Source organism: Siphateles boraxobius, unplaced genomic scaffold (genome assembly GCF_051911475.1).
Source record: "Siphateles boraxobius isolate OS27281-9 unplaced genomic scaffold, OSU_SipBor_1 12, whole genome shotgun sequence".
NCBI classification, from domain to species: Eukaryota; Metazoa; Chordata; class Actinopteri; order Cypriniformes; family Leuciscidae; genus Siphateles; species Siphateles boraxobius.
In genome coordinates, this window is record NW_027508722.1 from 20727147 (window position 1) to 20751184 (window position 24038).

Here is a 24038-nt window from a genome sequence, read left to right on the forward strand (position 1 = left end):
TGAGAAACATTGATGCTTTATTTCACTTTTGCCATTAGTGTATTTTACAAACATTTGGCCTGTTTTCAAAGGGCCGTTTTAAGAAATGCTACATAATATCATCAACATCAATATAAATTCACACAACGAGACCTGAATCTGCAACAGTGCACTCAAGTAGCGGAAAACATGGCCAAAACAAGAGCTTTCAGCAACTGTCTTTCTTTATTGCAATAACATATCACGCACTCACACACACCCGCAATAAATACATTTGACATTCAGTATACAATTCAAAAATGCCCTCTCACATCGAACACACAACGACTAACAACTGACAGTTTGCACAGTCATAAGCAGCATAGACTTCTGAAAAGCAACTTTACCCGCTAAATCGTTGTTGCATACCCATTCTGCAAAAAAAATAAAAAATAATAAAGATTATGAAAAAAGTATGAGATATGAGATGTGTCAAGACTGTTGTGTTTTGAATATTATTATTTAGGACATTCAAATGGGAGTTGGTTGTATAACATTTGAGGAGGCACCTGTAGGGATCTCACAAAAGCAGGTTCTTTTCATTTCACCTTAACTGTCAACCCTGTTTTGGCCCAAACAATCCAAACATACAAGGTCTCTATGCACAGAACGTGGACTGATACCAATAAAACGTGTCCAACCAAGGTTTGACATCTTGGTTGAGCCTCAAAGTAGCAACACAATTCAAACACATAGGGAACTACTTAGAAACATGACACAGTCTCAAATGGATAAGAACTGCAACATGATCGCATGTCAAGACGTTTTAACATTCCTGTAAAGAGCACATACATTGTTAATGAGTAAATCAAGGTGTATTACTATTAGCACACCCATTTTGGGTGGTTTGCATGCTAACAATGCTGGAAAAGGAGTTTGTAAATAGTGAGGAATCATTTGTTTTTATAAGGACGTTCTGTCATGAGTGAACCTGAATCATACATGGACTATATTTCCATTGTTTTTGATTTTGTAGCCATAAAATATAACAATTCCTCATTATTTAATGCTGACCCACATGTTGATAGCATGCTACATGTTGTTAGCATCCATAACCTTTTTTTAATGTGTATACTTTGAAATAAAATGTAATCTTAATATAAAATATTATCAGTCAAAGCATCATTAGCTATGAAATAAGCTCGTAAACAAAGTCGATAGAAAACGATAAAAGAATATTTGCCTAAAGGTGCTGATTTGACTAGTTTTAAAGCGATTAGATGTTTCAGTGACTGGCATCGGTTGCACGGGTTTGGATGGTCACTCTTCTTGGCGGGTTCTGCTCTGTACTGCGATTGGCTATTAGCTCCTGTAGCTGCAGAGCCCCTCCGCCAATAAAACAGAAGGCTGGGCAAACAGGGGCGGAGCAATCGACAGTCCCCTCCCACAGGACTCGCAGTGAGTGTGCGTCGTAGAAAGTGAGCCGCCCCTTCTCAAAGTCCAGACACAGTCCGAGGCGAGGTGGCAGGGGGGCAGTGAGGGGTCCAGTAGAAGTGTTAGATGACTTGGGTAGTAAAATCTTGCCCATGCCCATTGTGAGGAAACAGAATGGAGGAGGGCAGTCCTGGGCGTCCTCTGCACCACTGTCATGACCACTGTCTGGATCGTACCTAAAGTGAAATGGGGTGGGGTGGGGTGGGTGGGATAATGATCAATAACATTGCCTTCATCAGTCAGCTCTAAAATGTTTCAAAATTCTATTTCTCCTCACCGTGGACTTGCCATGTCTTGTGGAAGATGGAACCACTCCTGCAGTTTTGCTTCAACACCCACTCCCACCTACACACATATACAAAATTGCTTTAAAGGGTTAGTTTACCCAAAAATAAAAATTGTCCCACAATTTGCTCACCCTCAAGCAATCCTAGGAGAACATTACTTTCTTCACTCTTCTGCCAGAATTTGACTCATGTACGTCCGTTAACGGAAGCCAGTGATTATAATTTATAAAGTTATAAATATGGATATTTTTCATATACACCTAGGATGGCTTGAAGGTGAGTAAATTATGGAATAATTTTCATTTTTGGGTGAAATAACCCTTTAATGCTGCGTTCACACCAAACGCAAATAGAGCGTCAAATTCGCGTCTATCGCGTCTAGTTGGACGCTTGAACATTTTGAATCCATTAAAAAGCAAAAAATTTATGGTATAATGATATAATAATAATAATGCATAATATTAATAATGCGTTTGAGGCGAAATCCACTTCTTTTGGGAGGGGCAAGTGCTAGGCGTTTGTCTGTTTGCAAGATGGCTGATGTTGATCGAGCATTCTTCGAGAGTCACCGCTCTGTATTTGTTCTGGAAAGCAGAACAGCGGTGTAGGTGGTATAGTCACCGTACTTGGGTCCACCAGACCCACCGGAGGCATTCCCAGTTTGGCAAGTTTCACCATTTGCAAGTTTCACCATTTGCTCCAAGAACTGCGCCTGTATGACAGCCACTTTCAGCGGTACTTCCGCCTGTCCCACGCCCAGTTTGATGACCTGTTGTCCCGCATCGGAGCGAGTATCACCCTCACCCTCACCCACATAATCTGTCATTTATTTTTGTTTTGATGAGAAATGGAGCCAGCCTACAAAAGTGATTAACCTGTCCTGTGATTTTTTTTCTCACACAACACTGTTCAGACAAGAACTATGTTCTTGCACTAAAGTATGTTGATTGTCTTTAGATTAGAATAATAATAATGTTTCATATAATCTAGATTAGATATGGAATAAATAGCATTCAATACAAAATGAATGTCTCATATATTGAAATCAAGTTTTTATGTAATAAAATATTTACTTCACCATGTGACAGCAGCAAGCAGGCTCCTGATTGGTTAACGCAGTGCGAACTGACGCCAAAGTTCAGATTTTTCATCTCGCAAATTTGCGTCACACGCGTGAATGCACCAAATAAAATCATTTGCGCATAACGCACCAGTTGAGCATAACGCTCAATTCGTGTCATTTGTGTGAACTGGACATTCAAATGAGGTGAATTCGCGTCTACCGCGCCGTGCTAAATGCCTCATTCAACGCCTCAGGACCTCTAGACGCTCGGAAACACGTCTTTACATTGGTTTAACATTGAAATTACTCGCGCCAGACGCTCTATTTGCATTTGGTGTGAACGCACCATTAGGCATAGACATTTGAAAGTTTTTTTTGTTTTTTTTGTATGAATCTAGACTATTATTTTTAATATGTAAGACTGAAAAAACTGGAAGAACTGGAAGAAAGGGTAACTCTCTAAGAAAACAAAAGAAATTAACTTTTGAACTCTCTCTTGTGAAGTTAGCATCACCATTTGAGATGCAAGTCTCACCTCAGAATACATCTCTTTCCCTCTTCCCCCACTTCTTTCTCTCTCATGCTGAGATCACCAAAATGCACCCAAATATCTATATGGTTTAATGTGAATTTTTATCATAAAGTATTATACATGTTTGGTACCATTTTAAATGTCTCAGTGTGACTGGTACAAATGTCTCATCCCCAAAGAAGTAAACCAAAAGGTAATAAAGTTCTTTAGAGTTTAGAGATAACTGGCACACAGAGGAGGGTGTGTCTTCCAGGCAAATGGCATTCAGTCCCCAAAAGGTGTAAACTCTGAATGCAAATTCCCATTGTTAGCAAATGTTTCCATGTAAAAGAAGTTTGTGTCGATATAAAGAAATGCAACAAGAGGCTCAGGGCGATTCTGTAACCCAGATCAGCCCATAATGTTGAAGGATCTCAAAGACTTCAGCATTATGTATTTTTCAAAATGTCGGGTTCAACCTACATCTTTTAGTAACGCTTCATTTTACAGTCCTGTTTCCCATGTACATACTATGTACTTATTATAGTAATTAAAATAACTGTGTAATAACTGGGTAATAACTAGGTACTAACCCTGAACCTACCCCTAAACCTACCCTTAACCCATGTACTTACCTTATATTACCCAGTACTTTCTAGTACATTAAGTACACTGTAAGTTCTGTACTGTAAAATGAAGCGTTTCCCATCTTTTACTCTTTATCTCTGAGCATTTGATGTTATTGTATTGATTATCTTTGAATTGATTATGAAATTGGCATGATATATATTTACCTGACACAATAAATTGTTACATTTGATTTTATTCCGACTGACTCTGAAATTGTTTTCCCAAGTAGACTAAACGGATTTGTATGTTACAGCAAGTTTTGCGTCAGATTAGTGACGACTAATATTTGGCTCTAATTCAAGTGTATGTGGTTTGCAAAGACAAGAAGTAAATTTCTGTTTAAAACAGCAAAAATGCTGCTTGACCAATCTAAATGTGGGTGTGTCTTACCTCTGTTTTAATTTAATGTTTTACCTCTGTTTTACTTTTAGAGGTGGGCATAAATTAATTTTTTTAATCTAGATTAATCTCACTGTAATCTTGGAATTAATCTAGATTAATCTGGATTAAAATGGCTCATTTGAATTCTGCCGAAGGCAATCAGAATATGTGTGCTACCCAACTAATGACTAAAAGTAAGTCTTTGAGAATAGTTCGCCACGCGTAGGGATGTGAATTTCTGCCAAAAATACCATTCGACAATAGAGGAACAAAAGTCGAATATCGGTAAAAAACAAAAAAAAACAACGCACACTCACAATGACAGAAAGGGAGGCCAATTTCATCTTTAGCGATTTGTCATCAAACAAACTGTTGATTAATTGAACAAGTAACATGTTTTCGTCTTTTTTTTTACATAGTAGGCTAATTGGAAGAAGAAAAAAAAAACAATAAGCATGGCTAGGCTAGAGTTCGTTTTTGCATCGCTAAACCAGATGCTCGTTAGATCAAAAAATAATGTCATATGTCATAATGATTTTATATGAACCTGCCTTTACCGGCAATAGCCTCCTCCTTTTTAAACAAATTAGTTTTCAATCAATGTAAACCATTCGTGTGACTATGCCCCTGTGCAATACACGCACATTACCGCGGGATGGCGGGTGTTCATTTCATAAACTGTACACAATCAGAATTGTAGCTTATTTAACCTGTTAACCTTTGCCAGTGCGCCGACGCTCTGAAGCGTTTTTTTGTAGCTTATAAATTAATGTATATGTCCAACAAACGGATAATATCATACTTTTTAGTAGTGCTATCGTGGCGTAATAATCTGTTTAGTTGTAAAATGTATTACCTGAATGAAATGAAATCGAATGTATCGTCCTGTGGAATCATTCATTCACAGACAGTATACGAAGATGTTCAACTAATAAATATCTTCATCGCTGGCAAAAATATGATGCATTTGCAGATTTGCTTTCACTAGACTAAACTAGATCCACGGACACTTCATCCAACACTCTTGATGTTCTTAAATCTTCCTGTTACGAATCCAAGTCGAGTGTGACTGAACGCGCTTCAAACGATTCAGTGCGTGAGGAACTGAACAGATCATTCAGACTGATTCGCGAACCGATTTAGACCGATCTGCCAACTTGTTTGATGAAGTCTTTGAACAGAATCGACTCAAAAGAGTGATTCATTTGTAAATTGAGCATCGCTCATGCTCAAACAAAGATACAGCTCACTTGGAATAAACTCATTTAACAACATGTAATTGCATTAAAATAAAGTAACGAGAGGAACGTCGCCCAAAGTAACATGTAAAAGTATACACCTTCACCTTGTGTCCCTGACAGGAAAATACCCTGCTGCGCGATCTGTGACAGTACAGGCGCGGCGTTAATTATGTCAAATATACTAGGCTACACATGGAATTGCGCTAAAATATAACGATATTCGAAAAAGCTATTTTATGATCCCAATCCAACTTTGAGAATAGATTAACGGCGATATTTTTTTTATCGCCCGATAAGAGTCTCACGTTAACGCAGCACGTTAACGCCGATAACGGCCCACCACTAGTTACCTTAGATAAGTGTTCGTGGGAAACCACGGCATGGCCAATCCAAAGCTATTATAAGAGAAGTATTGTTGGTCAGCTTATATCTATAATAGTGGACATACCTCTACTGAGTAAACGTTACTTTAATTTCAAGTTTATGAAACCACGGGGGCTATACCAAAGTATCTTTGATTGTGTAAGCGTGAATGCGACCAATCTCAAGTATATAGCAATTACCTCTGTTTGGTGATCAAAACTGGCAGGCTTGTGATCATAAGATCCACGTTAAGCAGAAGGCATGAGGACCTCAGAGCGACATAGATTCCTAATATGAACGGGTAAAATATAAGTAAAGAGTTGAGAAGAATAATCAAATGCGCCGCTAAACTATTATATAATTGACCAATAACCAATTGGCAATCTAACCTAAATTCGAGGCCGTGATAAAATGTCAGATAAAAAATGGAGTCAGATAAAAGCTTAAATGGAATTAAATTACTTTGCCACGCGGAGAGACAGTAACGCGCAGAGACCTTCAGCCATTCTATCAGATGCCTCCATTGGGCCGATCTAGAAGTGCTTACATATATGTATACATTGTCGCTGTCGGGCGGATACCTTGTATCTCCAAAAACTTTTCAGGAAATGTAAAAAAAAACAGTATTTTCTTAAATTAATAAAATACTGTGTTGTCAAAGTTGATATTGTGGACTTATGTATGGTCAGACATACGCAGAGGTGTAAAGTCCAGGTTCAGAAAGTAAAAGTCCTCTTCAGTATTTTGCTAATTAGCACAATTTTTCAGCCAGGAGATTGAACGTCTCAGGTTCCGACTGTAACCCTAGTTCCCTGAGAAGGGAACGAGATGCTGCGTCAATGACGCTTTGGGAACGCCCCTGCGTCATTGCATCTGAAGCACTTGTGTCAACTAGTCCAATGGCGAGAGTGAGCGTCACGGCCGGGTGACGTCACGACCAGGAAAGGATAAAAGCACATTCGGTCTGACCGGCGTAAGCTTCGATTTAGCCGAAGCAAGTCGATCACAGGATTGCAGGGAGTATGGCAAAGTAACGCAGTGTCTCATTCCCTTCTCAGGGAACTAGGGTTACAGTCGGAACCTGAGACGTTCCCTTTCGAGGGAACTTGCACTGCCTCGATGACACTTTGGGAACGAGAATGTCCGAACACAATACGAACCAGAGCCTGTCTGTGTGAATACTGAGAGCACAACTAATAAAAGAGCACCTGTGAACCTGGGATAGCGCCCAGGTCAAAGTTAGAAGCCTTACGAAATGTGAGCGGAGAGGACCAGCTTGCCACATTCCACATCCTGCAGGGATACCTGCTTATATAATAAGGCTTCTAAGCTGCCATAGTCCTGTCCTGGTTTAGAAGCACCACGGAGGAAACATGCACCAAAGGAGGCCAAACCCACACTTTCCATAATCTGGGCTGATGTGTTGTCTGACCGGACAAGCACATGATGGCCCCTCAGGTCTGGGAGGAAGTGTCTCAAAGCATTGAAGACTGCCATCATCTCCAGGCAATTTATGTGCCTCCAAAGATGATGATTCCTCCAGAGACCCTGAGCTGAGCGGCCTTCCATAACCGCTCCCCAGCCAGTGAGGGAAGCATCTGTCGAGAGCGCAACTCGATGGCAAAGACCTCCTAACACTGGACACTGGGATAAGAACCAAGGTTTCCTCCATTTAACCAAGGCACGGAGACATCGCCGTGTGATCTTGATCATACGGAGTATGTTTCCCCTCGGGTATCACATTGGACACCACTGCCATGAGGCCTAACAATCTCTAAAACTGTTTCACAGTGCATGACTGGCCTAGCTTTAATTCTTTCGTGGCTGTGAGGATAGAAGCTACACGAGTGGGCAATAGAACGACTTGCATCGTGACTGAATCCCAAACCACATCAAGGAAAGTGGTTCTCTGTAGTGGAGAAAGCACACTCTTCTTGGCATTGAGTCTCAACCCCAATTTCTGCATGTTTGCGAGGACGACATCTCGATGCAGACTCCGCTAGAATCAGCCTGTCGTCTATGTAGTTCAAAATGTGTATGCCCTGCAGCCTGAGCAGGGCCAGAGCTGCATCTACGCATTTGGTGAACGTGCGGGGTGATAGAGCTAGACCGAATGGAAGCACAATATTGGTATTCTTTGCCCCCGAAAGAAAACCTCATGCTGAGCATTAAGGGGTGCTTTAACTCGTGACAGGACTGCTAACTCGCAAGCATCTCTTCTTTCTTCTGGCATCGGCCCATACCCAAGCTCTTTCAGCCCCCTTTATTAAACATATATTTTGAGAACTGAAAAACCGAGCTGAACGGGTTTGATCCAGGATCTGGAAATTGAATAAGTGGAGAACGGGAAAAACTCGAAGGCCCTGACATGGAAGTATAAACTCTAAAAACTCCTTGTATGCATGGGATTGAGATGGCAAATCTTCAATTCCCTTAACTCGATTCTCACTACATCCATCTACTCAGAGGTGGACAGCTGCAGCACCGTATTATACCATTTAATTCCTCAAAATTAAATGTAGCCAACTTATTTCATTACTCAAAATAACATGCAGTAAAACGGTCTGGATGAAAGGGTGAACTTTTATATGAATCTAACTAATGAAAGTCAGATAAGCATACATAATTTAATTCCTCAAAATTAAACACATTAAAAGATCAACCTGTCAGTCACCCACTAGTCACGTCTTCCTTTGTGCTGTTTTCCCGCCACTTATCTGTTTTTATGGTTACTGTCATTTAGTTCATCATCTGTTCCAACTGTGTCTAGTTAATCATCATCTGTGTCACCTGGTTTCTGTTAATCTGTGTTCATCAGTGTTTGTATTTGGTTCCTTTCAGTTCAGCCAGTCTTTGTTCGTTCTCAGTTATAGCAAGTGTGCGTGTGATCCTTCTGCCCATCTACTTTGTATCCAGTGATAGTAAGTGTGTGTGACCTTTCTGCCAGTCTACTTTGTATCCAGTGTTATTTAGAGTGTGTGTTCATCATGCCTGTCTCTACCCATTGGAATATATTATTGGTAAAAGTTTGTATTGGAGTTTTTTTGCCTCTTCGTCTTCTTCAGCCTACACTACACCGTGACACAATCAGACAAGTTAACACGGTCTGGATGAATGGGTGAACTTATACAAGAATCTAACTAATCAAAGTCAGATAAGCATTCATCATTTAATTCCTTAAAATTAAATGCAGCCCACTTATTTAATTCTTTGTAATTAAACAGCAAAAGATCAACCAGACAAGTTAACACGTTCTGGATGAAAGGCTGAACTTATACAGGAATCAACCTAATGAAAGTTAGATAAGCATTCATCATTTAATTCCTCAATTAAATGCAGCCAACTTATTTAATTCCTCAAAATTAAACATAGTAAAAGATCAACCAGGCAGGTCAACATAGTCTGGATGAAAGGCTGAATATATATATATATATATATATATATATATATATATATATATATATATAATTAAAATAGTTTCCACATACAATAAAATGATCAAAAATTCATAGCTTGCAATACACTATGTATTTCTTTAATCTATGCATTGCATTTGCATAGCCATTCGATTCTAATTGCAGTCTTTTCTTTTTTAAAAAAAGTAAACAGTAGCAGGGGAAAACTCCCGATAGTGCACACATATACATGTCGGGAATGTTTAGCGATGAACACAGCCCGTCCACTTGTTTACATTTTCATATCGAGCTACATTACTTTTCTTCGAACGTGCTCTTCATAGATGAGGGTGGTAAGTTTTTATTCCCCTGCATCGATGCTCAGCACCTCTACCTTCTCAGAGATAGACTGCAGAAACACCGGGCTCTCTACCAGGGCGGAAGAAGATGCGGCGCGGGCTTCCGATCCCAGAAAGAGAGAGCACTGGATGAAGGGTGAAGGCAAAGACAAGGCAGAGCCCATCTCTGACCCCTCCGCGAGATCCATTTGTGAACCCCACAATACCAGCTTCCGTGCTGCCTCCGCAACAACGGGGCCGGTACTTCGAGGAACTTGAACCTGACCACCTTCCTCAATGAGTGACAGGCGGGAACAGAGCATACAAACCAATAGTAACTTGCAATGCTCACAGTTAGCACCCTCGAGCGCTGACAGTTCATGCTCCGTTCCAAACAAACAACACATAAATCGTGTGTATCCCCACCCGTAAAGAAAAGAGGGCAGGGAGGATCTAAGGTTTGTTTGTTTGCGAAACTATCTATGCTTGTGACTAATATAGTGAAAGACAACAATAAATAAGACAGAAAGTATGAACACAGAGCGCTTGCTGAGGCACAGAAGCTAACACCAGACCGGATGTGCTTTTGTCCTTTCCTGGTTGTGACATTCCCCGCCCGTGACGCTCATTCTCGCCATTGGACTAGTTGACACAAGTGCTTCAGACGCAATCAATCAGGGCCGTTCCCAAAGCATCATCGACGCAGCGCGAGTTCCTTCGCAAGGGAACTAATTAGTGAAATCAGCTGGCTGAGTTCATGGGTGGAATAAACATATGGCAGGACTTTTACTTTCTGACCCCTGGACTTTACACCTCTGGAAATTCGGGGTTTGGTCACAAGTTATTTTTTAATTATTTTAATTGGTTAAATATTTGCAAAAACCACAGACAGGTATAAAGGGTGACCAATAGTAATGATTTATAAAAAATAATAATAAAAAAGACAAAATATGCAAGGTTTCCACCTGACAGTGACAATATTTTATTATATTAAATAAATATATTTTATTCTAATAAATAAATATACTAAAATTCATACATATACCGTAAAACTTCAAATAATAGCCGAGTCCCAAATAGACGTCTGTCTCTTTTACACGCCTGGTGTGGCGACAGGTTTGGGTAAATAAAGGCCGGTCTCAAATAGAGGACGGGTCTGTTTTTTAGTTTCGGGTTGTATTTAGGCTAATCTTCTAAAACCAGTCAGATTGTCCCCTTTTTGGCGGCCGCCAAAGCAAATTTGTGTCCCGCCAAAGCCTTTTTTGATCAGTGAGTGATGTAGAATAGAATGACTGCTGCGCTTGACAGGGCGCAAATGAGCAGAGAGAGCGCCCCGGCCGCGCGCGCGCACTCTCACGTCTTCAAACACGAGCGCTGTCTTGCTCTTTCTCCCTCGCGCATATTAATCAAAATCAATTGACACGATAGTAAAAGGTCGGAAGACCACAGTTTCACGTGGAGCATTTGGAGATTTTTAGAGATTAGAGACTCTAGGAACAGCATCTCAATGAACAACATCTCATCACTAAATTATGGACTGTCTCATATACCTGTAGACGCCTGTCTCAAACACAAGCCGGTGCAGTTCGACGATTTGGGAAAATAAAAGCCCGGGCTATTATTTAAAGGTTTACGGTAATAACCTGAATACACATCTATGATGAAAATGTTTTTTTTTTTAAAGGATTAAAGGTGAAAAACTTTAATTCTTGGGGGAAAAAAGTGAGTAGATCTTATTATTTCATATAACAAAAACATTAAATATTTTTAAAAAATATTACAACTGTTTGCAAAAATAGCTGTACACTGCTCAAACATTTGGGGTTGGTAAGATTGTTAATGGTTTTGTTGGAAGGCTTTTATGCTCACTAAAGCTGCATTTATTTGATTAAAAAAAATACAGTAAAAACAGTCATAGACAGTAAATTACTGTTATAAACAGTAATTTATTCTTGTAATGGCAAAGCTTAATTTGTTAGCATCATTACTCCAGTCTTCAGTGTCACATGATCCTTCAGAAATCATTCTAATATGCTGATTTGCCTCTCAAGAAAAATGGTTCTTATTATCAATGCTGATTAACACTTGTGCCGCTTAATATTTTTGTGATGTGATACATTTCGGGATTCTTTGATAAAAAGAAAGATGATTTTTATTTGAAAAAAAAAGATTTTTATTTGAAATATAATGTTTTTGTAACATTATAAATGTATTTATTGCCACTTTTGAACATTTTATTGCATCCTTGCTGAATTAAAAGTATTAATTTCTTAATACTGCTGAATGGTTGTGTATATTCACCTTAACCAGGTAGGATCCAGGTTCCACTGAGCATGCCCAGTAGTGTCGTCCCTGTGTGATAGAAACGTCAGCCACTAGGAGGTCAGAGGTGAGGTGACATGAGGTAAGGGCCCGATCAGCTGCCTGCAACAGGGTCATCCCAGGAACACTCCGGGCATACGTCTGCCCTTTCCCCAGCGCCACCCGCTCCGCATGCAGGCCCCAGCGCGAATCCAGGCAGAACGACAACACTGAGATTTAGGTATTCAGGAGGAGAGGAATGGAGGATAGGGTTGGAAAGGTCAGGTCATATGGGTTAGGGCAGAGCACAAAGAAAAAAGAGGGTGAGGGAGTGAAACAACATATAAATAGAAGATAGAAAGAAACAGAGAGGGGGGATATGTATGGATAAGCATAAAAGGGATGAAATGGGATAGGAAATTTGGAGGACGGTGGGGAAACAAAGAGGACAGCAGGAGCATTGTACATATTCCAGGACTCTAGGATTCAGAGGAGATGGAGCAGCTGATATTCCAGTTAAATAGGAATACAAGTCAAAGAAACAGCAGAGATAATAAGAACAAAGGAGAATAACAGGGAGCACAAGGAGAAATAATACAGAGAGAAGAGCAAAAAAAGAGATGTGTCAAAGAGTTGTGGATATGCACTGAGAAATACACTTGTGATAAGCAACATAATTAACTATGAGAGACAACAAAAAAGAGAATATGATATGCATAAAATACCACAAAACAAGAACAGGTCCAGTTTGATGTAATAGTACTGTGATGTGAATGGAACAATTAATGATAGATAGATGATAGTGTCACGTTTTGGGTTTTGTTCCTTGTTTCATGTATGTCATGTGATCCTGCCATGTGTTCCCTTGTCTGAGGTGTCATGTTGTCAATCGTTCATCGTTTCAATGTTCACAGGTGTCCCTTGTCTAGTCGTTAGTCTTGTGTATTTAAGCCCTCATGTTTGCCCTGTGTCTTTGTCTAGTATTAATTGCTTCATGTAACTACTGTTGGTAGCCCTGTCAATGTTCTTGTTTTTATTTTGCGTTTTGAGTTCCATGCCTCGTCATGCCTTTGTTTTATGTTTGATCACGTTTTGTTAATTAAAGTTCCTCTTGGGTTCTCACTTCAACTTGCCTCCAGAGGATTCATTACAGATAGATCGATGAATTAATAATTGATACAGACAGATGGGCAAGTGAATAAACATGAACAAACAGACATGAATAAATACATCATTGAATGAATGGATGGATGGATAGATAAATGGAGGGTGGATGAATTGATATAAATTAATCAATCAGTCAATTATTAAATAATTCAATGAATAGACAAAAAAACGAAAGTCGATGAATAAATGGAAGAATTAATAAATTGATGGATAAATATAGGAATAGAGGATGTAAATTCCAAGTCAACGAAGTAGAATGACAGGAAAATATGCTAAACAAAAACGAACCATCCAATATGTGAGAAACTGGGGAACTTGAGGAAAAACTAATTTCTCAGAATAACTGATATTTTGAAGTGATTCAAATGCAAGTGTGTTTATATATTTGTGAGTGGATGTGTCTTACCTGGTGCAGGAGGTGTGTGTAGATACACCTCCTCACTGTACTCTCCAAACCCTGCCTTATTACAGCCTCGAACTCTCAGGACATACACACTGTCCATCTCTAGCTTGTCAATCACTGCACTGGTCCCGCCCACATCATCAAGACGCTGCCAAGGACAGTGTGTGCCATTACTTCCTGAGCTTCCGTCAGACCAGACTCTGCCCCATAATGCTCCAGCTCCGCCCACTTTCCTCTGATACTCCACTGAATAATGCCAGGCGGGGGCGGAGTCCTGTGGGAGGCGCCAGCACAAATAGAGCTCGTTATAGGCCAGGGTCTTTTGAGTGTCAATCACAGGAGCCAATGGGGCTGCAGAAGGAAAATGAGGGGTCGAGTAAGATGTGAATTCAAATTGTTACCTTGTTAACCTAGAAAACCAACTCTTTTTGGTTTTCTATTTCAACTATATAAGGATTTTGAAAATGGAGTTTTTATGAAAACCTTGTATAAACTCCATGCTGCTGAGTGCTGTGAGTTCTCTGGAGACGTCTATTTGATAGTGTCGAAACGAGGGATCAGCAGATAGAGAGAAATGCTGAAGATGTTCTATTGATTTTACCAGTCTGACAAGAAGAAAGATAAAAAATCAAGTAAAACTTAAATGAATATAAAGAAGCTCTCTGTAAACCAATTGACTATGTGTAACATAATCTTCCAACATTTGTGTGCCTTCAATGGAAACACACAATAGACTATTGTGGGTTTCATATTTCATAAATGAACAGATTCACGCAATCCCAGCAACAAACACCCTCAAACACAGTCTAACCTGTTGTGCGTGACTCTGGCGGCCTGCACAAAGCACGGCTGGTCGGTTTCCTTAAGAAGCTCCTGAGTGTATGTGAGCAGCCCTGCATTTTCCAAAAGACTCTGTTTTTCTGAGAGTTGTGCATTCAGAGCCCCTGCCCGCTGCGCACGAGCCCCCTCCATCAACATGGCCAAAGCCCCCTGACGCTCCGCCAGCACACCCCGCAACTCACTCACACACTGATTCAACTGCTCCTTAGCCACTACGCTGTTCACCTGAGCACAGAGGTAAAGAGATTGAGCAGGACAGAAAAAGGGAAGAGCGAAGCTTGACATATCTTTTAAACATCATAAATATGTATACATTTTTAAAATTTATTTTATAATTAATATATTATATATTAAAATGTTTACATAAAATAATATAAATATTACATTAAATCATATTTTAAAATAAATTAATTTTAATAAATTATTATCAATTTAATTTAAATATTTTAAACCTTTTCTTAATTTTCACAATGAATCCTGATCACCCCCCACCATCACATTTGGTCATCATTATTTTTCACAAATAAATTTACACTATAACACCACTGAAAAAACACAGGATACTCCTGGAAGGAAAGAGAACTATTATCCATCTTTAGATTTAATTTCCATATACAAAAGAAACATGAAGGCTGCATCAGAAATCGCATAATTCCCTACTAGGTGTAAAACTGTATGTGAAAAAAGAAGTATGTCTGAATTTACAATACTCATAAAAGAGTAGGCAAAAACCACACGGATGACCTACTACTTCCTGCAGGATTCTTAAGTGTGCATACGGTGGGCACTTTACTTCCCCATGAGGCCACGGGAAAGGATTACATAGCAGTGAAACGACATACCTGACGCTGGTAGGTCAAATGATAATTTCAACATAGCGAATGTAGTATGCCCAGATTACATTCATTCTATACACATTCATACTAGAACACACTTTTTTAGCGGCCGTGAAGTAATCACTTATTCAAAATAAGTACCTTCTCAAGAGAGTATGCGATATCGGATGCAGCCTATGTCTTTTTAAATGTAATAAATATTTTAATAATTACATTTATTTGAATTTATATTTAAAATATTTACATAAAAATGTATATTAAATCTAAATAAATAAAAATTTTTAAAAAAGTATTAATATAAATAGTAATAATAATTAGATTTTAATTTAATATAAAATTCTACACATTTTCTTACTTTCCAGAATGAATCCTGGTCGACCCCACCATCACATTTGGCCATAAATATATTTCACAAATAAATTTTTCAGTTATTATGATATTCAATAATATTTTGCAATTTCCATCTTTTTTCATTCTGACGGTTAAAAGTCTATAACACCAAAGAAAAAACAAAGGACATTGGCAAAACAACTGCAGGATCCGGTTGAAATCCTGCACCTTCATCTTCAGTCCGTTTTCACACCATTCATATACTCTAGGGTGAAGTATTTGTCTCAAAAACACTCAAAGTATAATTAAAACACCAATGTTGTGTACCTCAATCTGAGCAATGCCACTTTCTACTTGGGTGATCTGTGCCTGTATAGAATCCTGATTGCCCAAGATGTTGTTCATTTCCTTGGTGATCTTCTCCTGTGATTTCACAACATGGAGAAAGATGAGTAGCGTTAAACACCGACAACACTGTAGAGCTTCTCCTAGCTGCCAAGTCATTGAGGAAATCCTTTCCCTTCTACCCTTGAGATGTGCAGGGCTAGAGCTTAGAAAGATTAGCCCAAATAACCATTTTATACAGGAAAGAAGAGCATGTTGGGCATTATTACGTTGTTTATAGTCTAAAGATTCAGCTCTATAGAGCATACAAGGAACGGGTACCTTTAGAGTTTGGTAAGCCAATGCAATAGGAATGATCTTGTGTCCACTGTGGGCCCGACGGAGTTTACAAAGCGGACACAACAGATGCTGACATGACCTGCAGTAAAACTGCAACCTCTCCTGCTCATGTTCCACACAAACTAATACCTGCAAGTGAGTGAGAGAGAGAGAGAGAAGTTAAATGGACCGGGGAAAAGCCCGAGAGGGGGAAAGTGAGATTAAGGGGAACTATTGAGTCGACTGCTGTGGAAAAGGACAATATTTGAATATTATTTGCATGTGGTTGATCTGCAAATAGTGGTTGCAATACGTTATTCAGTGTTTTGTGATATTTAGTGGACATTTATGTCAAAACAAACTTGTATGTCTTCATGTTTTTGTGACAGACTAGGCCTATATAATGGACAAAAAATATGTTCTACATAAATATTAATAATGAAAATATTGTTTTATTGTTTTGTAATAATAAAATGTGTTTTATTTATTGTAATATTGTTTTATTTTAATATATTTTTAAATGTAATTTACTCCTGTGATGGCAAAGCTGACATTTTTAGCATCATTACTCCAGTCTTCAGTGTCACATGATCCTTCAGAAATCATTCTAATATACTGATTTGATGCTCAAGAAACATTTCTTATTATCAATGTTGAAACCAAATGTGCTGCTTAATATTTTAGGCAGACACATACTTTTTTTCCAGGATTATTTGATGAATAGAAAGTTAAAAAGAACAGCATTTATTTGAAATATAAATATTTAGTAACGTAAAAAATGTACGTTGATCAATTAAAGCATCCTATAAACTGTATTATTACACTATAAACTCATTAGAGTAATCATTACAAGTTGTGAACATAATGATTACAATATGTAGAAAATTTGGCAGTGGTGCATGTTGACTCAGAGTTGATTTCTGAGATATATGGCTGGTACATTTCTTCAAAACACTGAAAAATATATATATATATTTTGGACCCTGGATGTAAACACGGTCCGACCTGGGGTCAAATGTTTGACTCAATGACTCTCCTTTCTTTGTGTTTGTGGTGATCCTCTCTCAGAAAGGTCCTGTGTGTTCTTACCTTGGGTCTGAAGCTGTGTGTGGGCATGATGTGTTCGTGTTGGGCTCGAGGTGTGCCCCAGGGGTGGTACAGTTTGAAGCACTCATTACAGAAGTTGGACCTGCAGTCAGCGCAGCCTTTGGTGGCGTCCAGAGCCTGAGGAGGTTTACAGAACTGGCACATGACTGCCATGCTGCCAAGACTTACTGTCCGCCTGTACCTACACACGTGGAGAAAGAGAGACATCGGTCATATTGTGCATTGAGGCTAATCTGAAAAGTTAACACGTATTGCTTGGGTTACATGTACGCATGATTGTTTAATTGCATTATATATTTGTATGTGTACTGTGGCGAGCAGGACGAGGCTTGATCATCAAATAAAACAGTCCAGGCCTGGTCCTCTCTCGATCTTCACTATCGTCGCTCCTCCTTTTATGCTTCCGCTCCTCCGTGAGAGATACGAGACCGTTGCGTCGCGCAGGTGTTGCTCATCAATCACGTCACCGGCCTCGCGCCGGTCTCACATGGCCCTCGGCCTCGTCCTGCTCGCCACATTTACATCAATTATAGTGTGTGTTTGTTTTTTCGGTGTAAATGTAGCTCAGCTGTCCAAAGACTGCATAAAAACAAAGCATTAGCACTTCACTTACATTCAGCTTCCTCTCACAACTTCTCTTTTAAAGGAAAAGTTCAACCAACAAATGTTCACCCTCAATGTCTTTACTACACATCTAAGAAGAGAGAATGTTGTATTACCTATCTTTAGAATTAATTCATTTATTTTATTTATTATAGATGTTAAAAGGAACATCATGTCTCTATTAATTTAAATATTTTAGTAACTTAATGTTGATATTTATTGTTTATCTTAATCATTATCTTAATATCTTAATGATTTTACATATATATTTTAAATGTCTTTTTAATGTTTTTTTTTTTTTACATTGTGTCACACATCAATGCATGGAGCTCTGCACATGACATGCGGAAGGAAAAATGGATCTCATGTCAAAACAATATTAAGAATTTGTTTCCATGTTGTACTATTTAGCTCCCTCATTTTATTTAAATAGTGGCCATATTGTACGAATTCATGGTAAAACTTTAGATTAGGGTCCAATTCTCACTAGTAACTAACTATTAACATTTTTTAATTTTGAGTCATATATTTCTTCCATTCCTTCTTAAGTTATAATTGAGTCTTATGGTGTTTTAGGGCCAGATTTGCTCGTGCACAATTTTACTATATGGAATGGAGCCATGCAAGCTGTTTACTGGAAGGAAGAAACTAAATATTTTCCCTGCCTTTTCATGACCTCATTTTGCTATGCCAGTAAAGTGATTTGATTGGTCCACGTATTGAGACTGTGTGAGAATATTCAAACTATGAATAGACACAAGTTCAGAACATCCGATGTATTGTTCAAAACCAGTAGAACAACATTATAGTACAGTTACTGAAATTAAATTTCAAAGTAGCTCAAGTTAATAAAAGCAGGAATTCTCTGAGGAGGTGGTGTGTGTGTGTGTGTGTGTGTGTGTGTGTGTGTGTGTGTGTGTGTGTGTGTGTGTGTGTGTGTGTGTGTGTGTGTGTGTGTGTGTGTGTGTGTGTGTGTGTGTGTGTGTGTGTGTGTGTGTGTGTGTGTGAGACCTCTCCACTATGCGCTCCAGCGTGAGGTTTCTCAGACAATCCGCAAGCCCTCTCTCTCCCAGCTCCACATCTTTTCCGCAGGTGGGACAGGGGAACAGCATGATCACAGGAGGGGTGTCTTTACGCCTCCGTCCTGGATGTGTTCCACACACTGCACAAAAAGAAGGAGAGATGCAGATAGAAAAACCACATTAAGCTTCTTTAAGCCACTATAAATCTAAGGCAGGAAGAAGAAAGGAAAAGCTAATCAATGCCGAAAGAGAACCGAATCCAGAGGCCCTGTGTGTGCTGACTCGTTCAGAATCAGCCCATCACGACGGCTGCTACATTTAAACACACACGCACCTGCAAAGTGCTGCAAAGACACAGTACATCTGAATGATACAGTAGTATCAATAAATGTTTTGCGAAGAGAAAAGCTAGTGAAACTATGCTAAAGTCAGATCACAATGTCATAGTTTTTAAATGTTATTTAATCTGGGCCTGGTTTCACAGACAGGGCTTAGATTAAGCAAGTATTAGTCTTTAGTTAAATTAAGACATTGAAGTAGCTTTTATAAATGTCCCTTTAAAAAAAACATTTCTGATGTGCATCTTGAGACAAAAGAAAACTTATTTTCAGATATGTCAGTGCAAGTTGCTTTCAGTTAAAACTGCACAAACATACATTTTAGTCTGAAACTAGACTTAAGCTTCGTCTGTGAACTGGGGATAATTAAATCATTTTTAAATAAGTAATTTAAATAAATAAATAAATAAATACATTATTTTGAAATAAATGTTATGAAAATACAACCAAATAAATGATTCAACTGGCATGCCTTATTTTAGGAATTATTAAATATAATTAAATAATCAAATTATTTTAAATAAATAATTTATATAATTCCTTTTAATGCCTAAAATTATTAATAAATTATAACTATTAAATGATGATCAAATAAATAATCAACTGGACATGATTAATTGAATTGAGCTAAAATTACGTGATTATGGGAGATTAAAAAGACCACAAAAATATACATGTAAAATTAGTAATCAGTTTTGTTAAAAGTTTGGGTTAGTTAGAATTTTTAAAATAAATAAATAGCTTTATTCAGAAAGGATGCATTAAATTGATCTAAAGTGAGTTTTATAGTGTTACAAAGATTTCTTTTGAACTTTCTATTAATCAAAGAATCCTGAAACAATGTATCTGTTTTCATAAATATCTTAAGCACAGCAACTGTTTTCAACATTGATAATAATAAGACATTTTTCAAGAACAGCAAATCACTCAGCATATGAGAATAATTTCTGACGGATCATGTGACCCTGAAGACTGGAGTAATGATGCTGAAAATTCAGCTTTACCATCACAGGAACAAATTACATTTTAAAATATATTAAAATAAAAACAGTTAATACATTAAAAAACAATACCAACCCCAAAATGGTAGTGTACAATTTAGTGGTCAGTATAAAAAAAAAAACCCACTTGACTGCAGAACTGAACGAATGATTGACAAATCAAAATCATCATCTCAGAGAGCCGAGTAATAAGATGACAGCACACCTGATTTTGATCTCAGTGTCTATTAAGGAACACACAAACCTGTTCTGATCACCCGGTCTAGGCGGTCTGTTTTGGGTGGAGGTCGGCGTGTCTGTCGGGGAGAGCGTGTGTTGGGGCTCGAGGTGGGTGTGTTGGGCTCTGGGGGGAGCTCGGGGGGCGGGTATCCTCTCTGAACCAAGACTTCTGCCGCACACAGCACACACACGCTGTGCATACATGGCAACACTATCGGCTGCTTCACCATCTCCTCACACACGGGACAGTGCAGCTCTCTCTCTATACTCTTCATATTAGACTAGACAGAGAAAGGAACAGTTTTAACATTTACCAGAGGGAAACACGCAATCAAACACGCAAGCACAGACAACACTCTCTCTATATATACATTATCAATAATGTTTATATTTATAGACAGATCATAACCATATATCCTGTTTCAGAGGTAAAGGCTTTAATATATAATATGATATAATAAAATATACATCATTCCTGATGTCACATGTGCAGTTTCATGTTCTTGAAAGAACACTGTAGGCTTTTTATTTTATACACTGTTAAAATAAATATATTTTTCAAACTTGCAATAGAAAAACACAAAGATTATTAGAGTGCGTTTCACAGGAAAATACTATTTCAGGTTTTCTACTTTATTATTTTAGGTTGAATTAAATGTGTTACTTGCAGTTTCTGCGTAAGTGTTTGTGAAATTTACCAGCAATTTCTACACAATTTTTTTTTCTTCAGTGTATTTGGAGTGTTTTTTTTTTTTTTTTTTTCATTTTAATGACTGAAATTGATTATGGTTTGTGCTATGGAATGAGTTTTATCTAAGGTAAACATTATGGGCATAGGTTGGTCAGTATGAACATGTTATAAAAGTCAGAATATTTTCATATCAGGAAAATTATGTAAATGCCAAAAACAACACACACAAACATGTTATTTATTAAAGGTGTACTCAATACTTCCTTCTTTCTATTTCTGCTCACAAATTTTCCCAGTAATGGAAATACTTTTATGCAACATTCAAATCATGAATTCTGTTATGTATTCACACATATGTCTGATATTTGTAATAGCTAAATTTGATTGACAATTGAGAGATTTACGAGTTGAACTTGTTTCTGTTTCACAAATCTGTTCAAATGTGTTAGTCATCTTTGGTCTTCCCAAAAGGACTGTGTTTAAATGCAACTCGAACGTTTAACTTGGCTGGAAGTACAAGAAAATCATTCCTCAAACTCGAAAAACTTGAGACTAAGTTCACGCAAATTTTGATTGTTTACATTCCTGCCACCCAAGTTTCACATCTGCAATAAGGAAGTTAACATTTGTATTTGATAATACTCATAAACAACCATTAATTCTACATCGCTGGAATCTAAATTTAAGATAATAATAATAAAAATCCCCTTCATTTTCTCCACAGGGAAATTGATTTTGAAGGATAACTTAGAAATCTTTAAAGACAGACCTACAAACCGGTTAGTCCATATTATTTCAACTTATTCTTTAAATAATCATCTTTAACAGTGGAATTCCTGCTGAAAAACTACATTACTCTTGATGCCGGAGAGAAATATACACTAAATCTGCAACTAAATCAGGCCAATATAACACTTCAGCTACTCCCCACTCCCATGAAGCACTGCGAATGACGTCTTACACTCTCAAACTAACTTAAAATATATTGTTTCTATACATAATCAACATCTTTCTTGTTAAACTTTACTGTCTGTTAAGATTCCCTGGACAGATATTCATTTTTAAAGCTGGCATTATAAAAGAATACATCATACAATACTGTAAATCCACATTATATACAGTATAAATTATATTATATTAAACCAATAGTTTTATATTTCGTCATTGTTTTTAAATAAATGATGTATTTTGGAGTTGTAGTTATTCCCCTCATTAAAGCTGTTAAGTACACAGTCTTGTACCTTTTTGTCCGATTTTCAACAAGATTTGCTTTACATTAAACTTTGTAATGTTGTTATTTATCTTGTAGCTGATCATATGGCCCATGGCTTATAACTTTTAAACAAAACCTTTTTTTTAAGTCTCTGTGGGAAACATAAATAGGAAAAAAATATTTCTAGAACCAGGCTGCTAAAAAATACCACTTTGCTTCCCTACTGAAAAAGAAAATGCTGACCTTTGGCTGGTTAGCAGGATGATCTAGAAGCCTGACCAAATCAATTTAAGCTATTTTAAGCTGTTTTATGTTCAGTATAGCAATTATTTTCCCCAGAGCTGACAGCATATAGCCAACATTTTATTCTGTCAATAAGCCATTGAAATAATTACATTTTGCTAGCTGTCTTCTGTTCCTCTTTTATACACTGGCTTTAGTTTTTTCCAGACATTTCCCACAGCTCGCGACCTCAGCCCTCTTGCATCCCGTCTCTATGGCAACATACATCCTGTCGCGCGACAGCAGCTCAGTGATAGGAGCCTTTTCCGTTTCTTATAGATTTTTAAAGGCTCCTTTATTTTTCCTTTACATTTTCTCTAACAATGTAATCAATTAATATGTTGCATCAGCGTCTGATCTGCATGAATCATGATTCTAAGGTAGTCTAAATGCGTCTGTTCAATCTTGTATTAACTGTGAGGAAAAATATTCTGATATTATATTAGGCCTACACCCTTAAGAGCAAATAAATCATTCATAACAGAGGAAAAACAGCAGTGGTCTACACGCGCTTTAGCAGAAAAGGATGTAAAATATACTCAGTTTCTGCTTACAGGTGTTATTCATATCGAGCAAATAATATGCAATCAGTAAATAATGTGGTTTATCTATTTTAAATGATTTTTTAGTTTAATGTTAGATTTGGGAATGGAAAACACTCAAATGTCCCATTTAGCCTAAAGCTGACCGTAAACATTGCGTTCGTGTGTTAAATAACAGCCGCGTGCGCATGACAGATATTGTGTAAATATGTGGTTTTGATAATGCAAATGTACTTACGCTTATGCGCACGAGGGCGTCCATAATGGATGTAAAGGTTTGCAACTCCGCATCTGCCATTGCTGAACTATGCCGATTGTTAGATTAATAGCAAATGAAATTAACGTTATTGTCGAGCGCTTTTTCTACATATAGAATCATTTAAACAACTAACGGTTTATAAGATCAAAACTCCGCGAAATAAAACAAAAGGATTGAACAAGCAACTGAAATTGACGGCTGTTAAACCTTTACGTCATAATAATATTATTTGTGTCTAAGAGAGGTCCAATTTAACGCAAACCATGTTGATTTAGGGGGGTTCCAACAGTGCTTGCTGAGGTCTATTCTGACGGATGTTGAGCCATCCGATGGATGTTATGAGGTGTTCAGAGGGAGATCAGTAAAGAGCATGCGCATGGCTGCTGAGCTGAGCATGCATGAGAGCCGCCGCTTGGGTGGTATTACAGTCTATGCTATGGTATAAATATAATATAATATAATATAATATAATACAATATTTAATATGATATAATATAATATTTAATATAATATTATATAATATAATATAATATAGTATAATATTTGATATAATATAATAT

The 24038-nt window shown here is 37.8% G+C and overlaps 1 protein-coding gene across 2 annotated transcripts; it reads right to left on the bottom strand.

Moving 5' to 3' along the window:
- On the bottom strand, positions 1 to 23838 carry trim46a (tripartite motif containing 46a). Of its 2 annotated transcripts, none has more exons than XR_013196645.1 (12): positions 23458 to 23813; positions 20517 to 20772; positions 18923 to 19073; positions 17291 to 17489; positions 16205 to 16351; positions 15866 to 15961; positions 14344 to 14597; positions 14016 to 14137; positions 13536 to 13883; positions 11963 to 12466; positions 1730 to 1797; positions 1 to 1628 (listed from the first exon to the last, which is right to left on the bottom strand). XR_013196645.1 is itself a non-coding variant. In XM_077210800.1 (12 exons), exons 1-12 carry the CDS (start codon positions 23515 to 23517, stop codon positions 1244 to 1246), a joined length of 2316 nt encoding a protein of 771 aa, XP_077066915.1. In that variant the 5' UTR covers positions 23518 to 23838; the 3' UTR covers positions 1 to 1243. The 2 variants fall into 2 exon arrangements, 1 of the variants encoding a protein (XP_077066915.1); XM_077210800.1 differs by having other exon boundaries at positions 11963 to 12192; positions 23458 to 23838.
- Between the last annotated feature and the right edge of the window lie 200 nt (positions 23839 to 24038).